General features: G+C 39.0%; 1 protein-coding gene across 1 annotated transcript in view; it reads right to left on the bottom strand.

Moving 5' to 3' along the window:
- The window catches only part of PRIM2 (DNA primase subunit 2), a 271,941-nt gene that overhangs the window by 183,379 nt on the left and 62,746 nt on the right, over nucleotides 1–25,816 (bottom strand). The window contains exons 6-7 of the mRNA XM_065401622.1: nucleotides 19,682–19,777; nucleotides 14,187–14,324 (exon numbers count right to left, since the gene is read on the bottom strand). Coding sequence (XP_065257694.1) covers nucleotides 14,187–14,324; nucleotides 19,682–19,777 — 234 coding nt within the window. The remainder of the gene's footprint in view (nucleotides 1–14,186; nucleotides 14,325–19,681; nucleotides 19,778–25,816) is intronic.

Raw genomic sequence — 25,816 nt, 5'->3', positions numbered from 1 at the left:
AAGATGCATCTGAGTCCTTGGAATTCAAAGCTTTGTTTTATATAAAAATGCATTACTTAATAAATATTTGAAATTAATAATCATAAAGCCCCTTTTTATTTCTAAATAAATTAAAAGTTTAATATGTGCTGTTCAGGAGACATTGTTAAAAGATTTGTTTTTGGGTTGGGTTGGGAGAAGCGTAAAATTAGCTAGGGTAATTATACCTAACACACACAGTTCTTTGTGGAGGTAGTCTGGATGCGGATGTTAAGTGTTAACATTAATCCAATAAACACAATCATTCACAGGTAAGACCCAAACTACAAAACTACACCTTCGGTATTTATAAAGAGGGTATCACTGAAATATCTAGGAATTTCTGAAAGAAGCATTCAATTTGCTGCATGAAAATAAAAGAAATTAGGGTAAATTTGAAGTACATAAGGAAAAACAATAAATGCTCACTTATGCCTAAATTAACAAAAAAATTATTCATTTTCATAATATTTCCTTTTGAGTGTTCATGTTTTTCAGTAAGTCTTCAGCCCCCTTGTTAGTCTCTAAGGTGCCACAAGTACTCCTGTTCTTTTTGCGGATACAAACTAACACAGCTGCTACTCTGAAACTTGAAACTAGAGTAAGCAGAACCAAACCTGTCAGTCCCTGGTATGGGATTAAGCCCTGTCCTCTGAATAGGATGCCAGTGACAGAGCTTCCCATATCAGAGTTGTATCAAACATAACATCTTATAGTTCAGTTTAAACAGCTGGTTAAAGTTTAAGTAAACCTCATCTATATTTAGGTACCAGGTTAGAGTACCAGCTGAAAAATCATTCTATCATTAACAATGAGGAGTGTGAACTACATTTTTCACAATTCTGAACAAGACACTAAATATCACAGTCAGAGATGGGGCCAGTAGTCTGCAACTATTTAGGGTTTTAAGAGTCTGATTCTTCTCCCACAGAAGTCAAAGGCAAAACTTCCATTAAATTAAGTGGTGATCTATTTGTGATTTGGCTTTTAAGGTGACTGATATTACTGCAGTCCATGTGGATGGTCGTGGAATGACCTTCTAGATCAATTCATTATATCCTTGGACGCAGTAACAGAATTAAAATGAGAAAGCATCAAGATCAGGTTTTTTGTCTTTTTCATATTGCTAACAGCAGGGGTCAAGGACAACACAATGGCAAAAAAAAATTCATCTTCATGCACAGATTGGACTGCAGTTACAATTATCAAATAAATCATATTTCTTAAAAATTTACCCTATCTCTCAATATGAAGCAATTAGAAACCTAACATTGAGCCTCCTGGTTTACCACAAATCTACAGCTTGGCAAATACCATGGAATTAATTCAGAATCAGCTACGGAAAAGTGTTAACTGCTGGCTTCAGAAATCTCTACTTGCCAGTTTCCTCTTGCTGGCTTTAGCTGTGTAGATTTGATGAGCTTTCATCTCAAAAGACAATGCTTTAAAGTACCAGGGCATAAAATTAGAGCCCCAATTTCCTGATAAATGACACATTGATAACCATAGAAAAATTATCCAAATTATTTTAGTGATATGGCAACTGTATCTTTATAAATTTGTGAGGAGGTGATCTTTAGGCTCCATTTTCAATCCTGGATTATGTCAATGGAAAATGTAAGTGTTCTCTGAAGCATAGTTTACATCAGAAATTCTCTAACTGTAGTCTATATACCACAGAGTACGAAGAGTCCTACGGAGCACTCCTCCTCATTTTACCCTTCTAATTGCCTTGCAAAAAATTCCTAAAATATTTTCCAAATATTTCCATAGTACAGATTTTTGTAAGGAATTGTTCTATTTACTACAATTATGTTCTGCACTCTTAAATGGAAGGGAAGGTGGTTCACATGACCACAAAATAGAGAGGTGGTGGGTCCACAGGGCAATCTTTGTATTCAACTGTAGTCCACGCTAAAAATAAAAGTTTCAGAATCCTTGGTCTAGGTCAACCTTATGTAGGTATGAATTATGTTCCACTGTAACTTATGTAAAACAGTAGGAAAATATGGTCAAAAGAACACTATTATACTGAAAGCTACATTATGTAGAGAACTACATACTGTAATTATTTTAATTGTGCTGTTTTAACAGTGAAAATGCACTATTTCCTCTTTCTGCTCAAGGACACCCTTGAAGATTAGATATGTCATCTAAATTGTTTTCTTGTGATTTAAAAAAGTCACAATACATTTTAATTTCCAGAGAGGAATATATGTTTGCCTCTCCCAGACCTTGGGTCAGTCTCTGCTTCCACCACCCCACAAATGAAGACCTACCTTAAAAAAAAAGTCAAAAGCTCCATACAGAAAGAAACAGAAGTTTTCCCTTTCCCTTTCAATCATAACTCTCCTGCTCAAATATTTAAGACAAATATATTTACGTATCAATTCAATTTTTTTTAAATGTCAATTTAAAAAGAGGCCCCTGTCCACTAAGGAATTCAAACAAAGCATATTTGAACACAATTTTAAAACAATATTTTAAATATGGTTCTAAGACCATTTAGCCTTGTCTATACTGGCCAGCCAAACTAAGTTAGAAACTGACCAATAAACAAATTTCAAACTCTCTTTAAAGGATAGTGTAGCTAAGGCTAAAGAATGTGTATTTAGTAACAAAAGGGAGAGAAAATAAATTCAGTTATTCTAACCACCTACCATGCTCTGCTCTAAATGTACTTACCATCATCCACATCCATCACAGTTCTCAGTCCAGTTTTAGACCTAATCATGCAAGGTCTTAGGCACTTCACAGGCCATACCCCAGTACCTCATAAAATCAGAACCTCGCACTGTAAATTCCTTGGAACATAGGCATTTTAATATGTTTAACATGGACACCTATCATGCTGTATAAATAATACATAAGCATGTGTTTGTAAAAATACCAATACATGAAAGGATATGTTCCTTATGTAATTTGCATCCTTTTATGCACTGGATGACATAGTGAGCAATAGCACTTCTAATTAGATGGGTTCAGGATGTGTTGTGACAACAAGTACTATTTATTTGCAAAATGGAGCATTATCATCTCTTTACATTTTTATCAATTAAATGACAAGATTAGACTAACATACCATCTTTTTCATTCCTTACATGTCAATAAGCATTAGTCAACAAATAAGAATTCTACAAATCACAACAACCCACTGTTGCTAACTCTTTATTTCCCCATTATATTTCAATCAAAGCTCTAATAAATTTGCATAATGTTTTAAGGATAATAAAGTCATAAAATGTTACTTCCAGTGACTATTAATGAAGCTTCTAAAAAGTTTTGTACCATCAAAAGATCAGTGTTTAAAACATGAAAGTTTTTCCACCTTAAGTGACATCTGTTATGTTTTATGCACAACAATTTCACACTAAGTCTGATCTACCCAGACAACTATGGTAATGCATGAATTATAACCAATCTCTCGTGCACATACACAAATCTGAAGACAAAAGAACAACAAATAATATTTTATGGTCAATTTTGTTATATAATTAGTCTGTGGGCTTTAATAAAAAGATTACTGGCACAGACACAGGAAAAACAACTGACACGAGAGAATTATTTTTCATCTTTAGATTATGTTCTTCCTGGGAATAAAAATTAAGAAATATCAGAAATCTGACAAGATAAATATACTGCAAAGATTAGAAACTACTGTTTACTTTACACATCCATTATAACACAGAACAAATGTACATGTTGAAATGCATGTTTTGACAGGTATGTTACTGTACTATATAGTGCATACACCATGCACATCACAATAGAAGATACATATAATTACATGAACCCATTATATCAGGGGTGGCCAAATTTACTGACCCTCCGAGCCACATATGATAGTCTTCAGAAGTTCGAGAGCCTGGCACACCTGCCAGGGCTCAGGGCTTCAGGCTGCGAGACGTGCCTGCTGGGCCTTGGGACTTCAGCCCCACTCCTGCTGTGGGGCTAAAGCGCCGAGACCCCCCTCCCCTGCAGGGGGATGCCCCTAGCCCCACCCTGAGCCCCTAGCCCCACCCTGAGCTCCCCCTGCCTTAGTCTGGTAGGTGGAGAATGGGGGGTAGCAGGGGAGCCTCTGCGAGCTGCACTTTAACTGTAAAAGAGCTAAATGAGCTGCAGTTTGGCCATTCCTGCACTATATCTTTGTGCTCCCCCAATATATTTCCATTGTGCGAACCAACTGCACAGACAGTGGTATAATCCTTCATAATACCACATTAGAATTCACTATCATGTCACCAATCGTGGCACCGAGAGCCCTTCCCTTCACTCCCCACCCTTCCCTGTGATAGTACTGAGTGTTGGTATCATGAGGCTGTTCCTGCACTTGCATGTTAGTTCTGCTGAGTGGGCAAGATTGATAAACTCAGTGCCACAGAGGTATTGTCAAAGTAAGGAGTCTGAGCTCTAAGCTGGCAACTTTTCCAAAGGGAGGGAGATGGCAAGGTAAAAAGATGTGTTCTACATTCACTTATCTCTGAAGCCTACCATACATTTCAAACAACCCTTACATCTGAAAAAGCAACTTGTCCTAAGTGGGTCAAACGCCTCGCATCCTCTTTATAGGGTGCTGGTACTCTAGTATCTATTACTTTGCATGCAGCATTTTCAACTGCCAACTGGAGAAAACAGAACATTCAGGGAGTGTTCTCTGTCAAACAATGGACAGCAATCTGGATTAAGAAAAGTACCAAGCTGCATTTTTATTTAATGCTGCATGCACACACATTCAGTTACATACACAACAGCAATTTATCCATTAGTGAAGGATTCTATAAAATACAACATTCCTAAAGGCTACAGAGTAAGCGTCAAATTATTGCAAACAAATCTAGGTAAAAACGCTTTCATGAAGCATGTCAATATATTCACTAGTACAGGTTGAACTTCTCTAGTCTGGCACCCTCGGGACCTGACCTGTGCCAAACCAAAGAATTTGCCGAACCATGGGAGGTCAATATTATAGCGAGCAGGTCTTTATTTTTATCTCGCCGAGGCAAATAAACTGAACACTTCAATGCGACATAGCCAAGGCTTACCAGCTCTCTTCATAACAAAGGGTTAGTGTTGTTACACAATTTTACTGTATTGGCACAAGGAAATAAATAGATAAAGCATAAAAAACATAAAATAAAATCATGCCAGACCGCTGATGTTGCCGGACCAGAGAGTGCCGGACTAGAGAGGTTCAACCTGTATTAGCTATGCTATTAATTGGTTTGTTAAATAACAAATGCTATTATCTATACATAAAACAACCTCCATACAGAGTTCATCAGATGTTTAAGTTATGATTTCCTAAAAAGTTTATACCTGTACTTTCAGCTCAATATAAAAAAAAATGTAAAATAGCACAAAGGCTGTGGAAATTATAGAGAAGACAACTTAATTATGTACATGTGTATAAATGCATCTGCTTACATTGCAACAGCCTCATAATGTGCTATAAGCTTAAGAATTCATTGTTAATGAATATTATTATGATTTCTAAATCCTTATTCACCATCGGGGGGAGGGATAGCTCAGTGGTTTGAGCATTGGCCTGCTAAACCCAGGGTTGTGAGTTCAATCCTTGAGGGGGCCACTTAGGGATCTGGGGCAAAATCAGTACTTGGTCCTGATAGTGAAGGCAGGGGGCTAGACTCAATGACCTTTCAAGGTCCCTTCCAGTTCTAGGAGATAGGATGTCTCCATTAATTAATATCACATCTCAGCTAAGCTCTATATAATGGATAGTAGTATTATTTTGATCTGCCTTATGGAATACCTGTAAATTATTGTCTTCATTTCTCATTTCTGAACACAACAGTGCACACAACCTGGCAAAGGGGTTAAGAGAGTTCTTTACTTCTCTCAGCAGTAACCGCAGGATAAGGTAAAGAGCTGAGCTGACTAATTCCAAAAAGTGGTGTCACAAAGTGATCTTGGAAGCCTAAGAATGTCAACTTCAACACAAAGGCTTGGGGACAGAGCAGGGGATCAGCAAGGTATTCTCTCCTGTTTTTACACTGATATGGAGAATCCCAGATGACAGAAAGGCATTAAACATACAGACCATTATTAATTTCAGCACTGCAATACATTAAATGCACCATTTCTACAGAAGGTAATAAAATTTCCATCATTGGTGGATGTTAATTTTAAGTAAATTATTACAGAGTATAATGTAAAAAAATCATCTCTCTACTTCAAGACAATTACCACCACAAAACAGACATGAGCATAAGACACAAAGAGTAACCTGGGTTCAGTAAATAAACTTAAACTATATAGTTTATTTCCTTAAAAAATTATAAATTCTCTCAAAATGAAAAGCCAAGTAGGATTTTAAAACAGAATATTACTAAAATGCAAGGGTATAAGAGGAAGAATTCTCTCGTGGTTAAGGCATTGGACTGGAACTCAGAGTGATATGGTTCACTGATAATGATTTTTGTTGTTCTCTGACCTTGCTTTTGCAATACAGGCAACAGAAAACTTTTAGAAGCCCATGAACCCTAAAAAATTAAATAACAATTTTATTATATACTAACACCCACAAGTATACAATCATGTATATTATATATACACACACACACACCTCTGAATGTTCTGCCACAGTTAAAATACACTCGCCATACTTAATCATCCCATAACATTGTTCATAGATCCTACCTGTGCAAAAGTTTTTAAATTGGAAACTACAAATGATGCATCTTTCTTTGTAGTCACTGAATACTTTTTTTGCTGTATGAAAGTGGAACTGTCAAAGAACTGAATTTACAAGTACCAAAAAAGCTATTTCAGTATTCTGTTGTTCCCTAGCAACTAGAATCTGCTGATATTTTCTCATCACAAGTGGGTAATATGGATAAAATCTGTTGTGTTTCAGTGAAATCATGTGTCAATGAAAGTAGTTCTGCACAGCAAGAAACATCAAGCTGTAAATCATGTGGTAAGCCAGGAGGTATGTTTTAACAGATGTAGACTTTGGCTTTAAAATCTAAATTGATAATTATGATATTTAAATAAAGAGGTTTGTTAAACATGTCATTTGGGGAGCATACATTACCTTACATTTACTAAAACCACCACATGGGGGTCAAGGAACATATTAACAAGTCTGTATCACCTAATTATTAAGGATCAAATTCCAGCTCCCTGGAGAATTTCATTCAGATTGGGATTCCAGAATACTTGTGCATAAAAAAAAAAAAAGGTATCTGGCCTAATTAGTCAAGATAAGGACTAGTTATTGAAAAGAGAAAAAACAGTTCCTTTCCATTAAATTCATTTTTCTCAGAGAAACATGTCCCCTTGTCTTCACTATAGGGAACGGAAAAGCAATGAAGACAAAGGAAAAGTAGAGAATACCTACTAAATAATCATTCTAGCTCAATAATAATTATACTTCTATAGAGATTTCTAATGAATAATGCTTCTAAAGAGGAGAGAGGATAGCAAATAAAGTTTGTATAGTGCTCTGTAAATATGTGAATACTTGACCAAATTTCGGCACAGAATTTCTTCCAAAGAAGCAGACATTTTCCATCCAAGAAGCAGCTTTCACTGTGTCATGCAGTTAGCTTTAATCCTTTGCAGGAGGAGGATCTGTTGCTACATATGAGTCAGATAAAGCAGCTTAGTCATATGGCAATTGACTATGTTGAAACCTTTTTGTCTTGTATCTGGGATGGAAAGCTATAAACAGATACGTTTTCCTGAAATCCTTTGTCCTTTTAAAATAAGTCTTGGTAGCTTTCTTTAAATCTAAAATTATGCCAGATTTTCCTTTTCATAAAATGGTTTTGGGCAGAAAAAATCTGATTTATTGAATATGTCTAAAGTTCAAATATCCTTGATGATGTAATTGAAAAAATGCCTTAATAGATTAAGAAAAATACAGTATAGTTTTCAACTGTTCAAAGTGAAATGCCTGGTTTACATTTTCCAGATAGGGCATTCCATAGTAGAATGAGGGTTAATATTATCAAATGGTCTTATAAACTCAGCTATCCCTCTCCCCTAATATCAAACCTATCAATTTAACATATAACGGGGTTCTTCTACTCCGACTCCCAACCAGTCTGCTGTCTGATCTTGGGGGCAAGGGGGGGGGGGAGAAATCACATCTATGCCTCAATTTCCCCATCTGTAAAATGGGGATAATGATACTGACCTCCTTTGTAAGATCTATTGATTAAAAGAACTATATGACAACTAGGTATTCCTAATATCCTGCCTAAGGCTGTTAAGAGGTACTCAACCCGAAAGGTATTCTAGCACCTCAGAACTCCAGACTTTCAAGAATGACAGTTTTTCTACATATTAACACTTGAACCTCATCCAAATCCTGGTAAACTTTCAGAATTTGTATTTTTCTCCTACTTCAGAATCTTAGCTAGGAGTACCAGAAAAAGCCTGTCTTTGCTAATTTCTCCTTATTAGATTTAGAATATCTAGTTTTATAACTAAAAGTTAATACAACACCCATGGTTTCAGTGTTACATTTAAAATATACAGATCACAGAAGCAGACAGGCACAACCAAGTGATACTGGGCATTGAGGGGGGATTTAGATGCTTATACAGTGTCTTACTAAGGTAACAGAGATCCCAAAATAAAAATTATTTAATGGATGGTAATTGTCTCCAGTGAGGGATTACACCAAACCTTTCCAAACCATGAATCTATTGTAGAGATATGCAGGTCCTTCCAATGAGCAGTAATTGTCAAATAAGCTGCCAATATTAAGTTAACTGCTTCTCCTCATTTGGTTTGTATTACACCTTTAAACATGTTGTAAAGCTTGTGGCATTAATATTGATTTATTGTTTTTTTTAACTTGCAATTATACAGTATTTTCCATTTGAAGATCTCAAGCTATTATATTATTCTCTCAATGTGAAAGGGTAATTATTTTATAATTCTGATTGTCTGAAAATATCATTCTAGTAGGATTCCAGCTCCCAAAGTTTGTTCTTTTTAGTACAAAATAGGGAGAAACTCCCCCAAAGCGCTGAGCTTTTTGGTTCCTAAATACAACTGTAGTGGGTCGGGGTGCTAGACATTACTTCTGACTATTGGACACATGCCACAAAGACTGCTACCACCATCTTCAGAACATTAATGCATTCCTGATAGGAAATAAAAGATCCACGAATAAAAGAAGTTAGCCAATCCCAAATCAATGTTTGAAAAATACCTTAAACAGAACAATGAAAATTAAGGGTTAGATGCACAAAACAACTAAAGCACCTAACTGCGTCTTTAGACCCTTAAATCCAAAATGTAGGCACCAGTGAGACCATCAAAACCCCTGCTCAGCTAACTCTGCAGGCATTTAGGTTTCATGCACCCAGACTGGGCTCTTCACATAGTCATTCCCTCACCTGCCTTGCTTGCTGGACCCAATCCAGGTGTTCTGAGCACACCTAAACTCATACAAAACAGCCAGGAGCAGGTGACGCCCCGCTTTACAACCGTTATCCCAGTGGTTAGAGTACTCTCCCCCAGGATCCAAGTTCAATTCCATTCTCTGCGTGAGGTGGAGCAGGGATTTGAACTTGGATCTTCTCCAGTCCCAGAAGAGTGTGCCAATCACTGGGCTTTGGGGGTATACTGGGGCAGCTCTCAGTCTTTTCTATTGAAGGGGGGAGGGATAGCTCAGTGGTTTGAGCATTGGCCTACTAAACCCAGGGTTGTGAGTTCAATCTTTGAGGGGGCCACTTAGGGATCTGGGGCAAAATCAGTACTTGGTCCTGATAGTGAAGGCAGGGGGCTGGACTCGATGACCTTTCAAGGTCCCTTCCAGTTCTAGGAGATAGGATATCTCCATTAATTAAAGCTCAGCTCTTCCACTGGAAGCAGGGGAGTTTGAATTTCCTGCATCCCAGGTGAGTGCCCTATCAACAGGGCTATAGAGTTATTCTCAGTTTCTCTAGCTCAGTGACTAATTATCTACACACAATTCAAAATTTTCATCTCAAATACACAACATCCTGAAAGAAACAAAGCTTTAGAGGGTTGGAGGACATGGGCTCCTCAACATGAGAAAAAAACTTCTGAAGGACTAAGACCCTGAAGCAGGATTCCACACCAGAGGTGAAATCTAAACAATACTTTGTAAATGTATGAAGTGAAGGCCAACCAACCTGCTTTGCACGTATCTGAGATGGAAACATGCCCAGACTGGAAGCTACCTTGTCTCAGATATGACCTTCTAGTTTAAGATCAGACACTGCACCCAATAGCTATTTTTACATGGTCACCTTAATGACGGTACTAATCAGGGACCAGGTGTCAAATGACAGAAGTGTTTTCATCAGAACCTTTTAGCATCAAGTGTATGGAAACACAAACAAATCCTGTGTACATTTTTGAAGCTCTAAAATTTAACTGCTGAAAATATTTAAATATTTAACACTGTTTTAAACCTGTATGCAAGTTTTAAACTCATGTTAAGCTTTAGCTCAAGAGCACTTGAAATGGCCAAGACGTTAAACCCTCAAAAAGGAGCTTTCACCTAATGGAAATGTCAGTTTCTTTCTTACAATGCTAACAATTTAAAATTTCAAAATAACTTAATGATGCACAGTTAGGCTGCACCAAGCTGCACCAAGCCTACTATAGTTCTCTTCATTTTCAGTGTTTTGTTTCACATGATTTCAAACAATACAATGAATTGTGCCATCAGTTAGAAGTTAGATATTAAACTAAAATTACATGCATTTAAAGAGTCAATCCCACCATGATCCTATTTTAAACATTCAACTTCTTAATAAATCTTATTGGAGGGTCTAGAGCATAAATAAATCAAATCAGAAGTGTTTCCAATTTAACAGTCAAGAGTGCATCTCCGTTTTTTTCATGCTGACAATTTGAAATAAGTGCAGAATGAAATCTATTTAAATACAGTCACATTCAGTTTTAGAGTACATCAAAATAGAACTCTATGACTTTGCAAGAACCACCTGAAGGTAACCATACAGCTCCTTTGGTAGTAGTTTGACCTTCACCAAATACTCACACAAATTCTCTTAGGGCTTGTCTACACTGAGTTGATGCACACTAGATGGTCTGCAATACGTATGCCGCACTAACAGCATGCAGACAGAGCTGCTCCACCCTCTTGGAATTTGCATCAGTGTGTACACATAATGGGCTAGGTGCACACTAAGCATAAACCATATGGGCGGATATCCCATGGTCTTTCGCTTCACTGCTGAGTAATGTGTATTCTGGGATGCTTCTTGCTGTACATTTTGGGGATTCATAGCAACAGCCAGGTGAAAGCCAACAGAATTCAGGGACTTGATGGTCAAACCCCCAAAATCCCATAATTCCGCTCCATCCATCCCATGCTTCCTTTCTGGTCCCCATGATTAAAAACTGGTGAATGGCCAGAATTTGCCCATTTGTTCCTGGATTCAAACATTACTGCAAAATTACTCAAGAAGCCATACAACATGCCTCAGACAGCTGCTTCGAATCAACTTGACCCTAGAGTGGTGGAGGGCACTAAAACAAACAGACAGGTCGATCGCAGATGTCCACAAAGCAGCGTGGGACAGCAGTTGGAGGACTGCCGAAGTAGTACCCAGTAGCACTGTATACAAACTAACAATAGTCTGCACTGACTCAATTTGCTCCAAACATAGGATGCTTTGAAAGAGAACTCCAGAATTCATACCAATTATGGAGTTAGTGCCCTTTAAGGCTTTGATTCATGTGTACGTAGTCTTTTTCAATCCACACTAAAAAGTAATCAGTTTAAGGCTTGATACAAGAGAACCAAGATTCAAATCGGATGATATCACAAACAGCAATATTGTATCTATCAAAATGTGAGATTATTCTCCAACACCAAACAAAAACAAGGCAGTTATACATTTTGATTACCCACATTACACAAAAACTGCAGTGACTTTGAAAAAGCAAAAAGGTTTCAATGGTTATCACTTAACTATTGCGCTTATGGCAAACTGTTTTAATTAGACTGCTTCTTAGCTTTCAAGAATGTTACTCATTGACTAAAATAAGGATGCCTCTGGCTTCAATTATACTGTACAACATTAATGGCAGCATTAGCATAAGAATATATCACTATATGTTAATTAAATACAAATACCTCCTTCTGCAGATTGTATCAGACTACAAACTTGAATTACTATAATGAAAAAACTGCATGCCAAACAGAGCTTCTTCCACAGTGATCTCACTGTGTGCCTTAATAGTTTAAACAAAAACGTTGTAGTCTCAGTTTTAACTTCAGTTTAACATACCAATAACTTAAGGATAAAACAGCTTTAAGAACATTTTAGTATTTTGCATATCCTCTTATTTTCTATATTATCTATAATCAGGACCCCTCCATGGCAGCTATTCCTAAATTCTACCATCTTGGTTATTTTTATTGCAATGAAATACCCTTAATTCTCAGTCTTCCCAAACCCTAAAACAAACACACAAATATAGATGGTAGTTTAAAATACTTAGTGACAAAGTTTAATACAATACAATGTTCAATGGCTTCCATTCCCAAAGCCTCGTAAGTAGTACAGAAGGGAAGTGATTGCATGCAATAAAAAAAGAAAAGAAAATCTAAGATGAAGGAAAGGTTGGCAATAGAGGTGTGGCAAAATTAAATAAATATTGTAAAGTAAATCAATTTTTTAATTTGATCTCTTCACCACACATTTGTATTGCAGTAGGGCCAGGGCCTATAATGGTAGTGCAAGTTACTGAGAATAGGAACAGTTACTATTTGTCTGTTTTTTCAACAGAAACGAGGTTTTGAAACACTTTCTCCAATCCTCTCCTTTTATTCTGAAGGCTGCTATCACTTCTGCTTACTCATTCAAATTGAACAGACTGAGCAACACCAGGATGTAAAAAATCAAACCAAAAAGAGACAGAGGAATACTGCATATAATGCTCTTGTGCATCCCACTGTCATGGGGGTGAGAGAAAGAAAACCTAAACTATGTTCAACCACTCTCCAAATTCATAGATTTTAAGGTCAGATCTAGCTTCTAAATACGAGACGGGATTAGGCAATGTGACACTGCTCTCCCAGGTCCCTCTACAGGCTGATGGGACTGAGAATGATTTGCCAAGAGCATCTAATCCTATGATTCTATCCCCTCCCTGCTCTTCCCCGGCACAGCATGGAAGCACAAATTACCTCAAGGTATAGCTTGTAGGGCTTTTTATGCAATGGTATTGCTGAGTGGAGACAAAAGAGGTGCCATTTCAAAAGGGGTAACTTTGTTTGGTGCTCCAGTATTACATTGGAGGGGGAGGGGTTGAGGTCTCAGTGAAATCCTCCTACATCAGTGAGAACCTATTTTGTCTGAAAAGGAGTTGTAAGGGTACAAGTTAGGGATTAGTATTACTGTAATTCTCACTTAAGATCTCTCCCTGCATATTTCCTTCCTATCTACACCTAAAATTGCTGCAAAATAGAGTAATATAAAAAAAAAAGGTAGTCGCATCCAGGGTTAACATCTTCAGTAAGATTTATGTTACTTTCCACATAAGAAATTACTGCTAAACCCTTGGGATGGAGATATGGGCAGGACCACCTGTTGTGTAAGAACACAACTTATGCTATGGCTACACTAGAGAATTCTCTAGTGTAGCCGCTCTAAGCCAACGGGAGAGGGCTCTCCCATCGGCTTAATTACTCCAGCCCACGAGTGGCAGTAGCTATGTCAATGGAAGAAGCTCTTCTGCCGACATAAGCACTGGTTTGGACAGCATAAATTATGTCACTCAAAGGGGTGGCTAATGAGCAACATAACTTTTGTCAACTTAAGCTGTAGTGTAACTATAGCCCTAAAGAAGGGAGTTACTGAGACACAAGCTTAGTGACTATCTGAGCTATCACAAATGAGCATCTTCATTTAAACATTCTAAAAAGGATATTGCCTTAACAATATCCCTGGCAGAAGGTTCCAATTTTACTTCAAATTAAGTTCCTTCAGTTTATCCTCACGAGTCTTTTTTATTTTATTTTACTTTAAGCACAGCAAGCAAATGTTAATAATGTTTAGCTGGAATTTTTCAGACTGACACCCACCAGGTGAAATGTTCTGACCAGCTGCTGCATGATATTGTGCAGCAAGTGAATTAACAAGTGGTCCCAAAGGTACAAAACTAGCTAGGAAAAAACGGGTACTTACCGCAAGGGCCTTAGACAGTTTGGTTCTGAAGTTATTTAAAACAATTGCAACTATGTCCGTTTGAGGCACATATGCGAAGGCATTCAGAAGGTAAACTCTTCTTACTCTAAACAAATCCATAGCATCCTGTAAAGGAACCTGGATTTGAGATGGGAGGAGAAAGAAACCAACTGTAGAATAGCACTGAACTGAGAAGTGTCATGTTAATAGAGTCTATAGTTACACAGCATCCACACAATTCAAGATTACACAAAGGGATTGCTAACAGGAAACAAAGGTTTGTTTTTAAATAACGACTCTCAAAAACTGAAGTCAAAATAAAAATGTCCTAAGTTTTCAGAAAAGCTGACATCTACTCTCAGCACACAGGGAAAAAAATAAGTCAGGCCACTTATTTATTTTAGGTACCTACCTTTAGGTAACCAACTTTAAAAATTTTGGCTTTGGATTCCAAATCATTAAGAGAATATACAGGTAGACTAAACGTTATAAATAAATGAATGTTACTTGCCTGTAACCAGAGTTCTTCGAGATGAGCCTCTATATACACACACATTTGTGGGATCAAGTGGGACCTGTGCCGCAAGCTTCCAGTACCTTCTGGGGCCAGTCGCCCCTCCCATCTTAGAAGGTTCTGAGGTATAAAAGGGGGAGTGGCCCCAGCAACCCTTCAATTCCTGACACTAATTCAGGAATTTCTAACCTGAGACTCCAAAGATGTAGGGAAGGTGGGCAGGGAGTGTGAATATGCAGAGGCTCATCTCAAAGCCCTCTGGTTACAGGCAAGTAACATTCATTTTTTTGAGTGGACTCTGCATATTCCCACTTGTTGAAGTTTAGCAAGCAGTACATCCCCTGAAAGGTGGGGTGGAGGAGGTCTAGGTAAACAAGAACTGCAGAGCTGCCAAACAAGCATGAGCTCTGGATACCAGATCAAGAGGGAATAGAAGCAACAGATCTTGCTCTCCTAAACCTAGTCTTAATGAGGGAATATTTTTGCTAAAAATACAGGCTGCAGTATCAATCGTGCAACATGATGCAATGAAGACAGCATGAGGATCTGCCAGAGATGTTGCCATTGTCCTGGATGAGGACTGACAATTCCAAGAGGTTGAAGCCCAGCCATAGGTCAATGAGTCTGTGATAATCGTGCAACATAGTACAACAGAAGGACAACTTTTGGACCACGACAGGTTCCTCACATTTCTCCTAGAGACTGACGAACTTGTAGATAAGCTTTGGCCTGCTACAAATGATGACAAAGTTCTCTGACTATACCAAAGTATGATACTTAGGACAAACCTAAGGACCTCAACGTTGCCCAGCCTGAGATGCCTCCCACACGCAGGGATGCAAGAGGCAGGCAAACCCACTCCTGTGGGACAATCTTTGAAGCTGACGCTGAACTTACTCAGCACCAGTTTAATCAAGTAGACCTGAGAAGCCTCCCTCGTGAACATGGGGGTATGTTGGTCCTCCTGCTCCTCCACAACTACCCAGCTTGCCTTTGTCTTGACATCTTCTCACTTCTTTAAATGAAAAATCTGATTAACTATAAACACAATTTGCCTCAAAAGCGGAGGGAAAAAAAGAGGAAAAAAAGAACAAACAATGAGGAAAGCATCAAGGACACAGTGTGCAATCCAAGTCCCTCTGCACCTTCAGCAGTTAGAAAGGAACTGAAGGGCACTTGGGGGTCCTCCCCCTTTATGCCCTCAGAACCCTGCGGGATGGAGGGAGAAGGAGGGGTGAGTGGCCCCAATGGACAATGCTTTCCAGAAGGCCCCAGAAGCTCATATGGCACAGGCATCTTGATCCCACAAGTGGGAATATACAGAGACCACTCAAAGAAGAAATATGAAACTTACACACTATTTTGTTTTGGTGTCTGGAGACTGGAAACAGACTCAAAGCTGCCACCTTATAATGGGGAGGTCTGAAAAGCAGAAAGCTTGAAACCCCTCAGTTGACATGCTGCAAACACCCATTTCAAATCTAACTTAACCAATAGTACTTGGAAAGCTTTAGAAACTCTTATGTAAATAAGAAACCCATATTATAAATTTGAACACAAAAAGCCAGCACATGAGAGAAGTCCAAGAACACAAACAGCATCTCATAACTCCACATACAAGTGATAGGAGGCTCCCTACAACCTGTGCCACTGGTTGGATTGTTACAAATTGGTTCCTAACAACACAAGCAATAAGTAAGCATGTAAAGAATAGGTTTTATTCTGTCACCTACTCATAACATCTGTGAGCTCCCTCACTGACTGAAGGAATTTACTGCAGCTAAGAACTACTTTCAGGATTGGAAATTCCAGAAATATATATAAACAGTCCATGGGAAGGAAATGCAGATGTAATAACTTAATAAAATAAAAACTTCAGAAACCTTCACAAAATCCTGTTCCTTCTCCCCGAAGCACAACTGTAGTATGAAATTTCAAAAATACCACCAAGGGGATGACCTGGGGTAAAAATCATGATCTCTTCCTTTGACTGAACCCAGTGCAAATGCATGAGCTATTAGAGATGCCAGAACCAGGTTTCTGACCAGTCCCAGAACAGCCAAATCCAGCTTCCCACCACAAGAATTCTTATTCTGAAATGCCTTTTCAGAATGTATTCATTGACCATTCAGAAGTTGATGTTCAGTTCATCTCCTCCAAATGTTTTTGCTATCACAAAGCAGAAAGAGCCATTCTGAACCATTTAGGATAAAGGACAGGATTCACTGCGTTTTACAGACTTCAAGTTACAAGATAATTTTTCTGAGCCTGACTGTCTTCATGGGGAATGGGAAGGAAGGAACAAGGAAATGGAAGAATCAAAGTTAATGTAGAAGTTTGTTGAATTTATGTGTCCTTTGTTTAACACAGTCTGGACCCATCTGCCTTTGCAGAGTACTGCTGATGTCTTCCCCCACTTCTTAGTCTATTCACTAGAGGTAAATACACTTTAGACGAGGGCTCTCAATAAGCAGATTACCACCTTTGATGTAAGTCGCTCGTGTTGGGGAGGATATAGCTCAGTGGTTTGATCATTGGCCTACTAAACCCAGGGTTGTGAGTTCAATCCTTGAGGGGGCCATTTAGGGATCTGAGGCAAAAATCTATCTGGGGATTCATCCTGCTTTAGCAGGGGGTTGGACTAGATGACCTCCTGAGGTCCCTTCCAACCCTGATATTCTATGATTCTATACTGCTGCTACTCCATGGATTTTCTAGCCACCCAAGTCCAAACTGGGGGGAGATGGCAGTATCGCTCTGTCTGCCCCAGTCCCAAATCTGTGCTAGGGAAGAGAAGAGAAGAAGGGAGTTATTGGAGGCACTTCTTTGCTAGCCTGACACCAGGGTTCTGGTAGGTGATGGTCTTGGCAACTTCCTCTAAGCAGAGCCTGAGATGTTGAGACCTATCTCATTTCCACCACCAAGCTGCTCAAGCTTGCAGAGGGTCAAATAGCTCTTCTTCAGACCTGAGATGTGAGGTGCGGTAAGCAGAGTCAACTATCTTTGCAATTGTAGAAAGCCAAGGAGGTTCTTTGATTCTCTACTAAAAGCATTTCAGAGTGAGAGGGGATGATGCTGAAAGATTCTGTGAGTGTCTTGACTGGCAGAGAAGAAAAAGAGGGAAAGAACAGATTAAAGAATATTTAAATAAAAGTTAGATATACTCAAATCAGCAGGGCCTGACGAAATCCATCCTAGGGTACTTAAGGAATTAGCTAAAGCAATCTCGGAACCGTTAGCATTTATCTTCGAGAACTCATGGAGTACAGATGGGGTCCCAAAGAATTGGAGAAGGGCAAACATAGTACCTGTCTTTACATAGGGAAACAAGAGGATCCAGAGAAATATAGCCTAGTCAGCCTAACTTCAATCCCTGGGAAGATATTGGAACAAATTATTAAACAATCAATTTGTAGATATCTAGAGGATAATAGGGCTATAAAGAATAGCCAACGTGGATTTGTAAAGCACAAATCATGCCAAACAAACCTAATTTCTTTCTTTGATAGGGTTACCCGTCTGATGGATAGGGAGGAAGCAGTAGACATGATATATATTTATTTTAGTAAGGCTTTTGACACAGTCACATATGACATTCTCATCAGCAAGCTAGGGAAATGCGGTCTAAATGAAATTACTATAAGGTGAGTACACAAGTGGTTGAAAGACCATACTCAAAAAGAAGTTATCAATGATTCGCTGTCAAACTGCGATGACGTATCTAGCGGGGTCCCACAGTAGTCAGTCCTGTGTCCGGTACTATTCAATATTTTTATTAATGACATGGATAATGGGAGTGGAGAATATGCTTTAAAATGTCATTCTGGGGAGTAGTAGCAGAAGTGTTGTATGTAAGACAACAGAGATAATTGTCCTATTCTACTCAGCACTGGTGAGGCCTCAGGTGGGACTACTGTGGACCAGTTCTGGGCACCACACTTTAGGAAAGATATGGAAAATTGGAAAGAGTCCAAAGAAGAGCAACAAAAAGACTAAAAGGTATAGAAAACCTGACCAATGAGGAAAAATTAAAAAACTGGGCATGTTTAGTCTTGAGAAAAGAAGACTGAGAGGGGACCTGATAACAGTCTTCAGATATGTTAAGGGCTGTTACAGAGAGGACTGTGATCGATTGTTCTCACTGTGCACGGGAGGAAAGACAAAAGTAATAGGCTTAATCTGCAGCAAGGGAGATTTAGGCTAGATATTAGGTAAAACTTTCTAACTATAAGGGTAGTTCAGCTCTGGAACAGACTTCCATGGGAGGTTGTGAAATCCCCATCATTGGAGGTTTTTAAGAACAAGTTGGACAATCACTTGTCAAGGATAGTCTAGGTTTACTTGGTCCTGCCTCAGTGCGGGGGGCTGGACTTCATGATCTCTCAAGGTCCATTCCAGCTCTACATTTTTATGATTCTATGAAAAGGAAGGAAAGGGAAAAGAGCAATAGATCAAAGACTAAAGTCAGAAAACCAGTTTGACCAGTCAGGTGGAAAGACACTGTAATCTGCAATCAATGACTACACTCCACTTCCCATTAGTAAAGGATTTCCTCATCCTAAAAATTCTTCCTGCCAGAAACAGGAGCTCCTAAGCACCAGATAATTCAAATATCAGAATCAATAGGGAACAGTTGAACCACATAACCTAAAGTTGGGAACCTTAGGTTTTAAGGTAGGGATATAAATATTGTTTTAAAAGTTAACCATTTAAACAATTAAAAAATATTTTGTTTAAATGGTTAACCGATTAAAGAGCCGGCCAGCCAGCACGGCCAGGGCTGGGCATGCTCCGGGCGGTGCTGGGCCGCTGGGCCGGCCAGCCCGCGGGTTAATGGTTAAGGTGGGTTAACCGTTTAGACTAATGCTTACCAGTTAACCAGTTAACATTTTACATCCCTAGTTTAAGGAGGTGGAGACAACACGCAATTGTGACATTTACATTAAGTATTGTTACACAATTTCCATCAGCTCTAGCTTACCTTATAAAATTCCAGTTCTTCTACTTTAGCTCCACTGAGGCCAGGAGTTGAATTTAGCAGTTGGACAGCAAGTTTTTCTTTCACTTCTTTGCTAATCTAAAACAAAAACAGTTGTGTTTTTAAACTGATTATACATTTTAGATTCCATTTCTTTACATGAGCTAAACAAGAGTTTATGTTTTCAGTAATAATAAGTATGATATCCTTTCAGTTTGGAAAAAAAACAAAATAACTAGGGGACCAACAAAAAGATCACCACAAAATTGGTATGAAAGTGTTACCTGGCAAACATCTGAACAGTAAAACATGAGTGGGAAGAATTCAGAGGAGGACAAAGCTCAATTAAGGGTACATCTACATGGTGATAAAAGCCCCTTGGCGGGGCTCAGACTGCAGGACTAAAAGTTGCTGTGTAGATGTTTGGCTCTGGAACCCTCAACACTAGCAGGGTCTCAGAGTCTGGGCTTCATCATGAGCCTAAACATCTACAGGGCAATTTTTCAACCCTGGAGCCCAAAGCCCAGGAGTCAGAGTCAGCTGACCCGGCCAGCCGCAGGGTTTTCTTAAATCCCCGTGTAGACATACACAAATAGTCAATGTCTGCTTGGAACAGCTAGGGACAGTGTGAATCAGAAAGAAAGCATTGAAAGGTACTCTGAGTTTGGTTTTCCTTTCCACTTTTACCCCAGTCATTTCCACTGCAGATCATAGTGTGAAATCAGATGTCTTTTGAAGGACAAAGGTTGATTTTAAAAAATTATTAAAAACCACAGTTGAATTTATTACAACTATTGTTAAGGCCTAAATTCATTACAATGTACTACAATTCCAATGTCTTTTCACATTGAATGAGTTAAGGTCTGCTTCTTCATTTGCAGAATCAGGGGGAAAATATATTCAGCTAACTTTTAAGGTCAAACTTTATAAACATGGCACTATATACCCTGTACTGCATTAAGTATCTGTACCATTTTCAGTCTTTACAATGTAGTGAAATCTGGCACTGTACTTTTCCCCCCCAAATGTCAGTACTTTCAGTTGTCACGTGGAAAATCTTAGCAGAAATAATTTTTATTTTTTTCTTATGTATCCAGCATATTTGAAATAGTTTTGTTTCGCAAACAAAACAATTTAAAGATATTCATTTTGTGTGGTTAATTTAATTCCAATTTCCAGTCTGATGCAGGCTAACACAGATGATGACTAAAAGTTATTCAAATAATAAATACATTTTAATATAACAAAAAAACTTAGCAATTAAAATTTAAATAAATATTTGTTAAGCTAAAGCTATATACTTGCTTAAATAAGTGTGTATAGCTACAGTGCATCCTCCTGGTTAGTAAGATGTACTAAACTAATATAAAAGCTATATTTAATTGTAAATAATCAAATCAATGTTTTAATGGTTATACCAACCAATGGGAACCTCTCTCTTAAGGAAAACAGGAAGTTATAACAGAACACATTAAGATCAATTATTTAAATCCAGGTTTGCTAGTAAGCCTGTAGTGAGGCCTACGAGTTTAGGTTTATGTGCAGCCAGATTATGTCAAGGCCCCTAGGTCTCACTCAACACTGACAAATGCATAGCTGGAAACCAATCTGGCTCACCCTGTGGGTTAGCACTGATAAAATAGATGTTAAGTTTATAAGAATGTGTTTAGACTTGATGAAACGCTTGTAGGATGCTGAATGTATTGATCTCACTTATAACATGTGTATCACATGGTATAAAGTTATATTGAGTGTTTGCATTGTAAACCTCTCTAACATGTAACTCACCAAACAGGAAAGAAGCATTAATTAAAGTAAAGTGCTAGTCCTGCACTCAAGAAGACCCATTGAAACCAAATGAACCATTGTGAAATATCAAAGGTTGATGCCCAAACAACACACCCATGAAGAGGAGAGGGGTGCAAACACCTGTCCCATCAGTATGAACTCTGGGAGAAGGGAATAAAAATCCATGACAGGAAGGAATTGTATCACTATGCTGCTTGGAATTTTGAGAGGACAATATTTCTAAGCAAGGGCTCCCCAAGTTACTTGGCTTGTGTCAGCTCTAGAGGACATAGAAAGCGTGCACATCACAGCAGTTTCTATTGCCTTTTGGAACCTGACTCATTTGTGTGTGTATGTTTATCTGCTTTAACCTTGTAAATAACTCATTTCTTTTTCTTAGTTACTGTAACTTTAGTTCGTTCACTATAGAACTGGCTATAAGCAAAAATAACAGGAGTACTTGTGGCACCTTAGAGACTAACAAATTTATTAGAGCATAAGCTTTCGTGGGCTACAACCCACTTCTTCGGATGCATATAGAGTGAAACATATATTGAGGAGATATATATACACACATACAGAGAGCATGAACAGGTGGGAGTTGTCTTACCAACTCTGAGGGGCCAATTAAGTAAGAGAAAAAAAACTTTTGAAGTGATAATCAAGATAGCTCAGTACAGACAGTTTGATAAGAAGCAAGTGTGAAAATACTTACAAGGGGAGATAGATTCAATGTTTGTAATGGCTCAGCCATTCCCAGTCCTTATTTAATCCTGAGTTGATTGTGTCTAGTTTGCATATCAATTCCAGCTCAGCAGTCTCTCGTTGGAGTCTGTTTTTGAAGTTTTTCTGTTTTAAGATAGCCACCCGCAGGTCTGTCATAGAATGGCCAGACAGGTTAAAGTGTTCTCCCACTGGTTTTTGAGTATTATGATTCCTGATGTCAGATTTGTGTCCATTAATTCTTTTGCGTAGAGACTGTCCGGTTTGGCCAATGTACATGGCAGAGGGGCATTGCTGGCACATGATGGCATATATCACATTGGTAAATAAGGACTGGGAATGGCTGAGCCATTACAAACATTGAATCTATCTCCCCTTGTAAGTATTTTCACACTTGCTTCTTATCAAACTGTCTGTACTGAGCTATCTTGATTATCACTTCAAAAGTTTTTTTTCTCTTACTTAATTGGCCCCTCAGAGTTGGTAAGACAACTCCCACCTGTTCATGCTCTCTGTATGTGTGTATATATATCTCCTCAATATATGTTTCACTCTATATGCATCCGAAGAAGTGGGTTATAGCCCACGAAAGCTTATGCTCTAATAAATTTGTTAGTCTCTAAGGTGCCACAAGTACTCCTGTTCTTTTTGCGGATACAGACTAACACGGCTGCTACTCTGAAACCTGGCTATAAGCGTTTTCTTTGGTGTGAGGTCTAAGGTGCAAATGACCTAGGGTAAGCGATCCTTTGGGACTGGGAGTAACCTGAATATTATTGTGAATTTTGGTGTAAGAGACCATCTATCACAAAGGCAAGCTTGCCTGGGTGGCAAGATAGACCGGAGTACCGAAGAGAACTGTCTGTGACTCCATGGTTGGGCTACTATAGTGCTTGAGTTCACACTTGTTACTTGGTTGGTAAAATCTAAGTATAGAACTCAGTCAATTTGGGGTTTGTGCCCTGCTTCTTGACAGTCTGCCTTCAGGTTGGCACTCATGCTTAGAAGCTACTCCAGACAGCTTGACACAGACATCATTAAAATATTTATATAGCATAATATGTTTTTGCATAATGCTTTACAGAAACAGTCCCACCCTGAAATGTTGAAACATTAAGTAAGGCTGTGATTAAATATCTGTGACCTGTATTTTTTTGGAGATTTTGGTGATTAAGCTAGTCATCCTGTAAAAGCTGCTACATGTGTTAAAAAACCAAATACTCCCAATCCAAGATAAACTAGGCATGTAGTATTGCCCTTCCACATCCCTCCTCTACAAAACTGCATATGGAAAGTCCAGCTGATCCCAAGAACTGTATACAGTAACTAGCTTGCTGACCAAAAGTAAAATACCTACAAAACAGAAAAATACTTAAGCAGTTGACAAAGATTTAACCACAACATTATTTTCCTTTTGCTAGAAAGGAAGAGTTGAATAAAAACTCTGAAGAAGACATCTAAAATAGTCTCGGACACCACGGGAAAGGCTTGAGTAGTATCTGAATGAATCCCCTCTACATAAGTGATGTGACCACTGTGTCCAGCATATCAGATAAATCATCTAGGAATTACCTCCCAGGGTTAAGATTATACCAAGATATAGACAGAGCAGCCCAATATCTCCCCATAGGCATTATCTGTAAAGGAAAACAGCTGCAAGCAGATTCCGTCAGAAAAATGACACAAAGGCAATGTAATTACGTATGGAGAAGTCTAATGACTCAGAAGATTTTGATAGCCTAAAAATATAAGATGTGTTCAGCAACAGATCTATTAAAGTAATTAAATATATTTTTGGCAATGGCACAATAAAATGCTTATTTCAGATTAACATTTTACCTTCATCAAGGCTTCTATTTTTTCTTAATTAGCTTTCATCTTGTTTTATTGTTATGTCAGGCTTTTCATTCTTTTTGAAGTGTGGACTCCAGAATCAGATACAGTAACACATTCCTAGTTCTGCTAGGTATCTTCCTGCTTATACATCTAAGGATCCCATTTCCTTTCTTCGCTACCACATCTCATGCAAACTCATGTTCCATCAGTTATGCATCATGGCATTAAGTCCTTTTCTGAGAAACTGTATTCTAAGATACTGTAGTGTCTCCCATCCTGTAAGGATAACCTACATTCTTGGTTCCCAGATGTATAATCTAGCATTTAGGTGTATTAAAATATATTGTTCAAGTGATCCCAGCTTACCAAGTCATCCAGGTCACTCTGTAGAACTGACCTGCTATTATAATTATTTACCACTCCAGCAATTGTGTATCATCAGCAAAATCTATAGCGATTATTTTTTGTTTTCTTCCAGAAACAACAGAGCCAAGAACAGGTCCTTGTGAAAACCCACTAGAAATGCAACCATTAGATGATTATTCCCCATTTACAATTAGTTTGAAGTCAGTTAGCTGAGTATTTTTTAATTGATTAAAAACTAGATGCCTTACAGAAATCCATAGTTGTCTGCAGTGTTGTTGTAGCTGTGTTGGTCCCAGGATATGAGAGAGATAAGGTAGGTAAGATAATATATTTTACTGGACCAACTTCTGTTGGTGGAAGCTACAAGCTTTTGAGCTACAAAGAGCTCTTCTTCAGGATCAAATCTGAGGAAGGAAATCAGTGTCTGAGCTAAATACAAGTTGTGACAGATTGTTAAGCATCAGGGATAATGCATGCTGTAAGAGGGCACTTGAAGTGAAGTGGGCAATAGAGGGTTAAATCGTTATGTGTCAGGGGTTTGAAGTGGACAGTTAAGGGTTAACAGGCAGTGGGATGTGTTACAAATTGTTGTAATGAGCCATAAAACCAGTGATCACTCCGTATCTGATCTTTCAATACGTGTCCTCAAAGGAAACCCGCACAACAACATCTTCAAAAGGCGAGTTTGGAAGCTTAAATTCATAACTCTGTGAGACACTAACCATGGAATCAACAGGGACACTGATTCATTAAAACAACCTGTAACATACCCCACTGCTTGCTGGCTCTTAATTGCCCACTTCAAAACCCTTATGCACAGCAATCTAACCCTCAATTGCCTACTTCAGCGGTTCTCAAACTGTGGGTCGGAACCCCAAAGTGAGTCACAACCAGGGCCGGCTCCAGGCACCAGCCGAGCAAGCTGGTGCTTGGGGCGGCAGCTTGTAAGAGGCGGCATTCCACCCAATCCTAGGGCAGGGTGTGTGTGTGTGTGTGTGTGTGTGTGTGTGTGTGTGTGTGTGTGTGTGTGTGTGTGTGTGTGTGTGTGTGTGTTGTTCCGCTCCAGCCGCCCTGTAGGGGGCAGCGACGTGGAGGACGGGAGCACCCTGCAGCTTGCAAGCCCAGCAGGGCAGCCCGCGTCCTTCCCTCCCAGCCGACCGGAGCGGTGCGGAGCCCTCCCGGCAGGGGGCACGGCGGGAGGGGCTGCGTGGCAGCGCCCCGCTGAAGCCCTGGCCGCCCCCCTGCTCTCTCTCCCCCCGCTCCCTCCCCCTCCCCCCGCTAGCCGGGACACATATGCAGGGCAGGGAGTCCACCTGCACCCTGGCTCCGGCCGCGCCACAGGTTTTTGTTTTTGTTTTTTTTTTGCTTTGCTGTTCTGGCCGCCGCGGGGTTTTTTTTGTTTTTTTTTGGCTTGAGGCGGCCAGA

Source organism: Emys orbicularis, chromosome 3 (assembly GCF_028017835.1).
Source record: "Emys orbicularis isolate rEmyOrb1 chromosome 3, rEmyOrb1.hap1, whole genome shotgun sequence".
In the NCBI taxonomy this organism is placed as follows: Eukaryota; Metazoa; Chordata; order Testudines; family Emydidae; genus Emys; species Emys orbicularis.
This window is presented reverse-complemented; position numbering and strand designations above follow the sequence as displayed.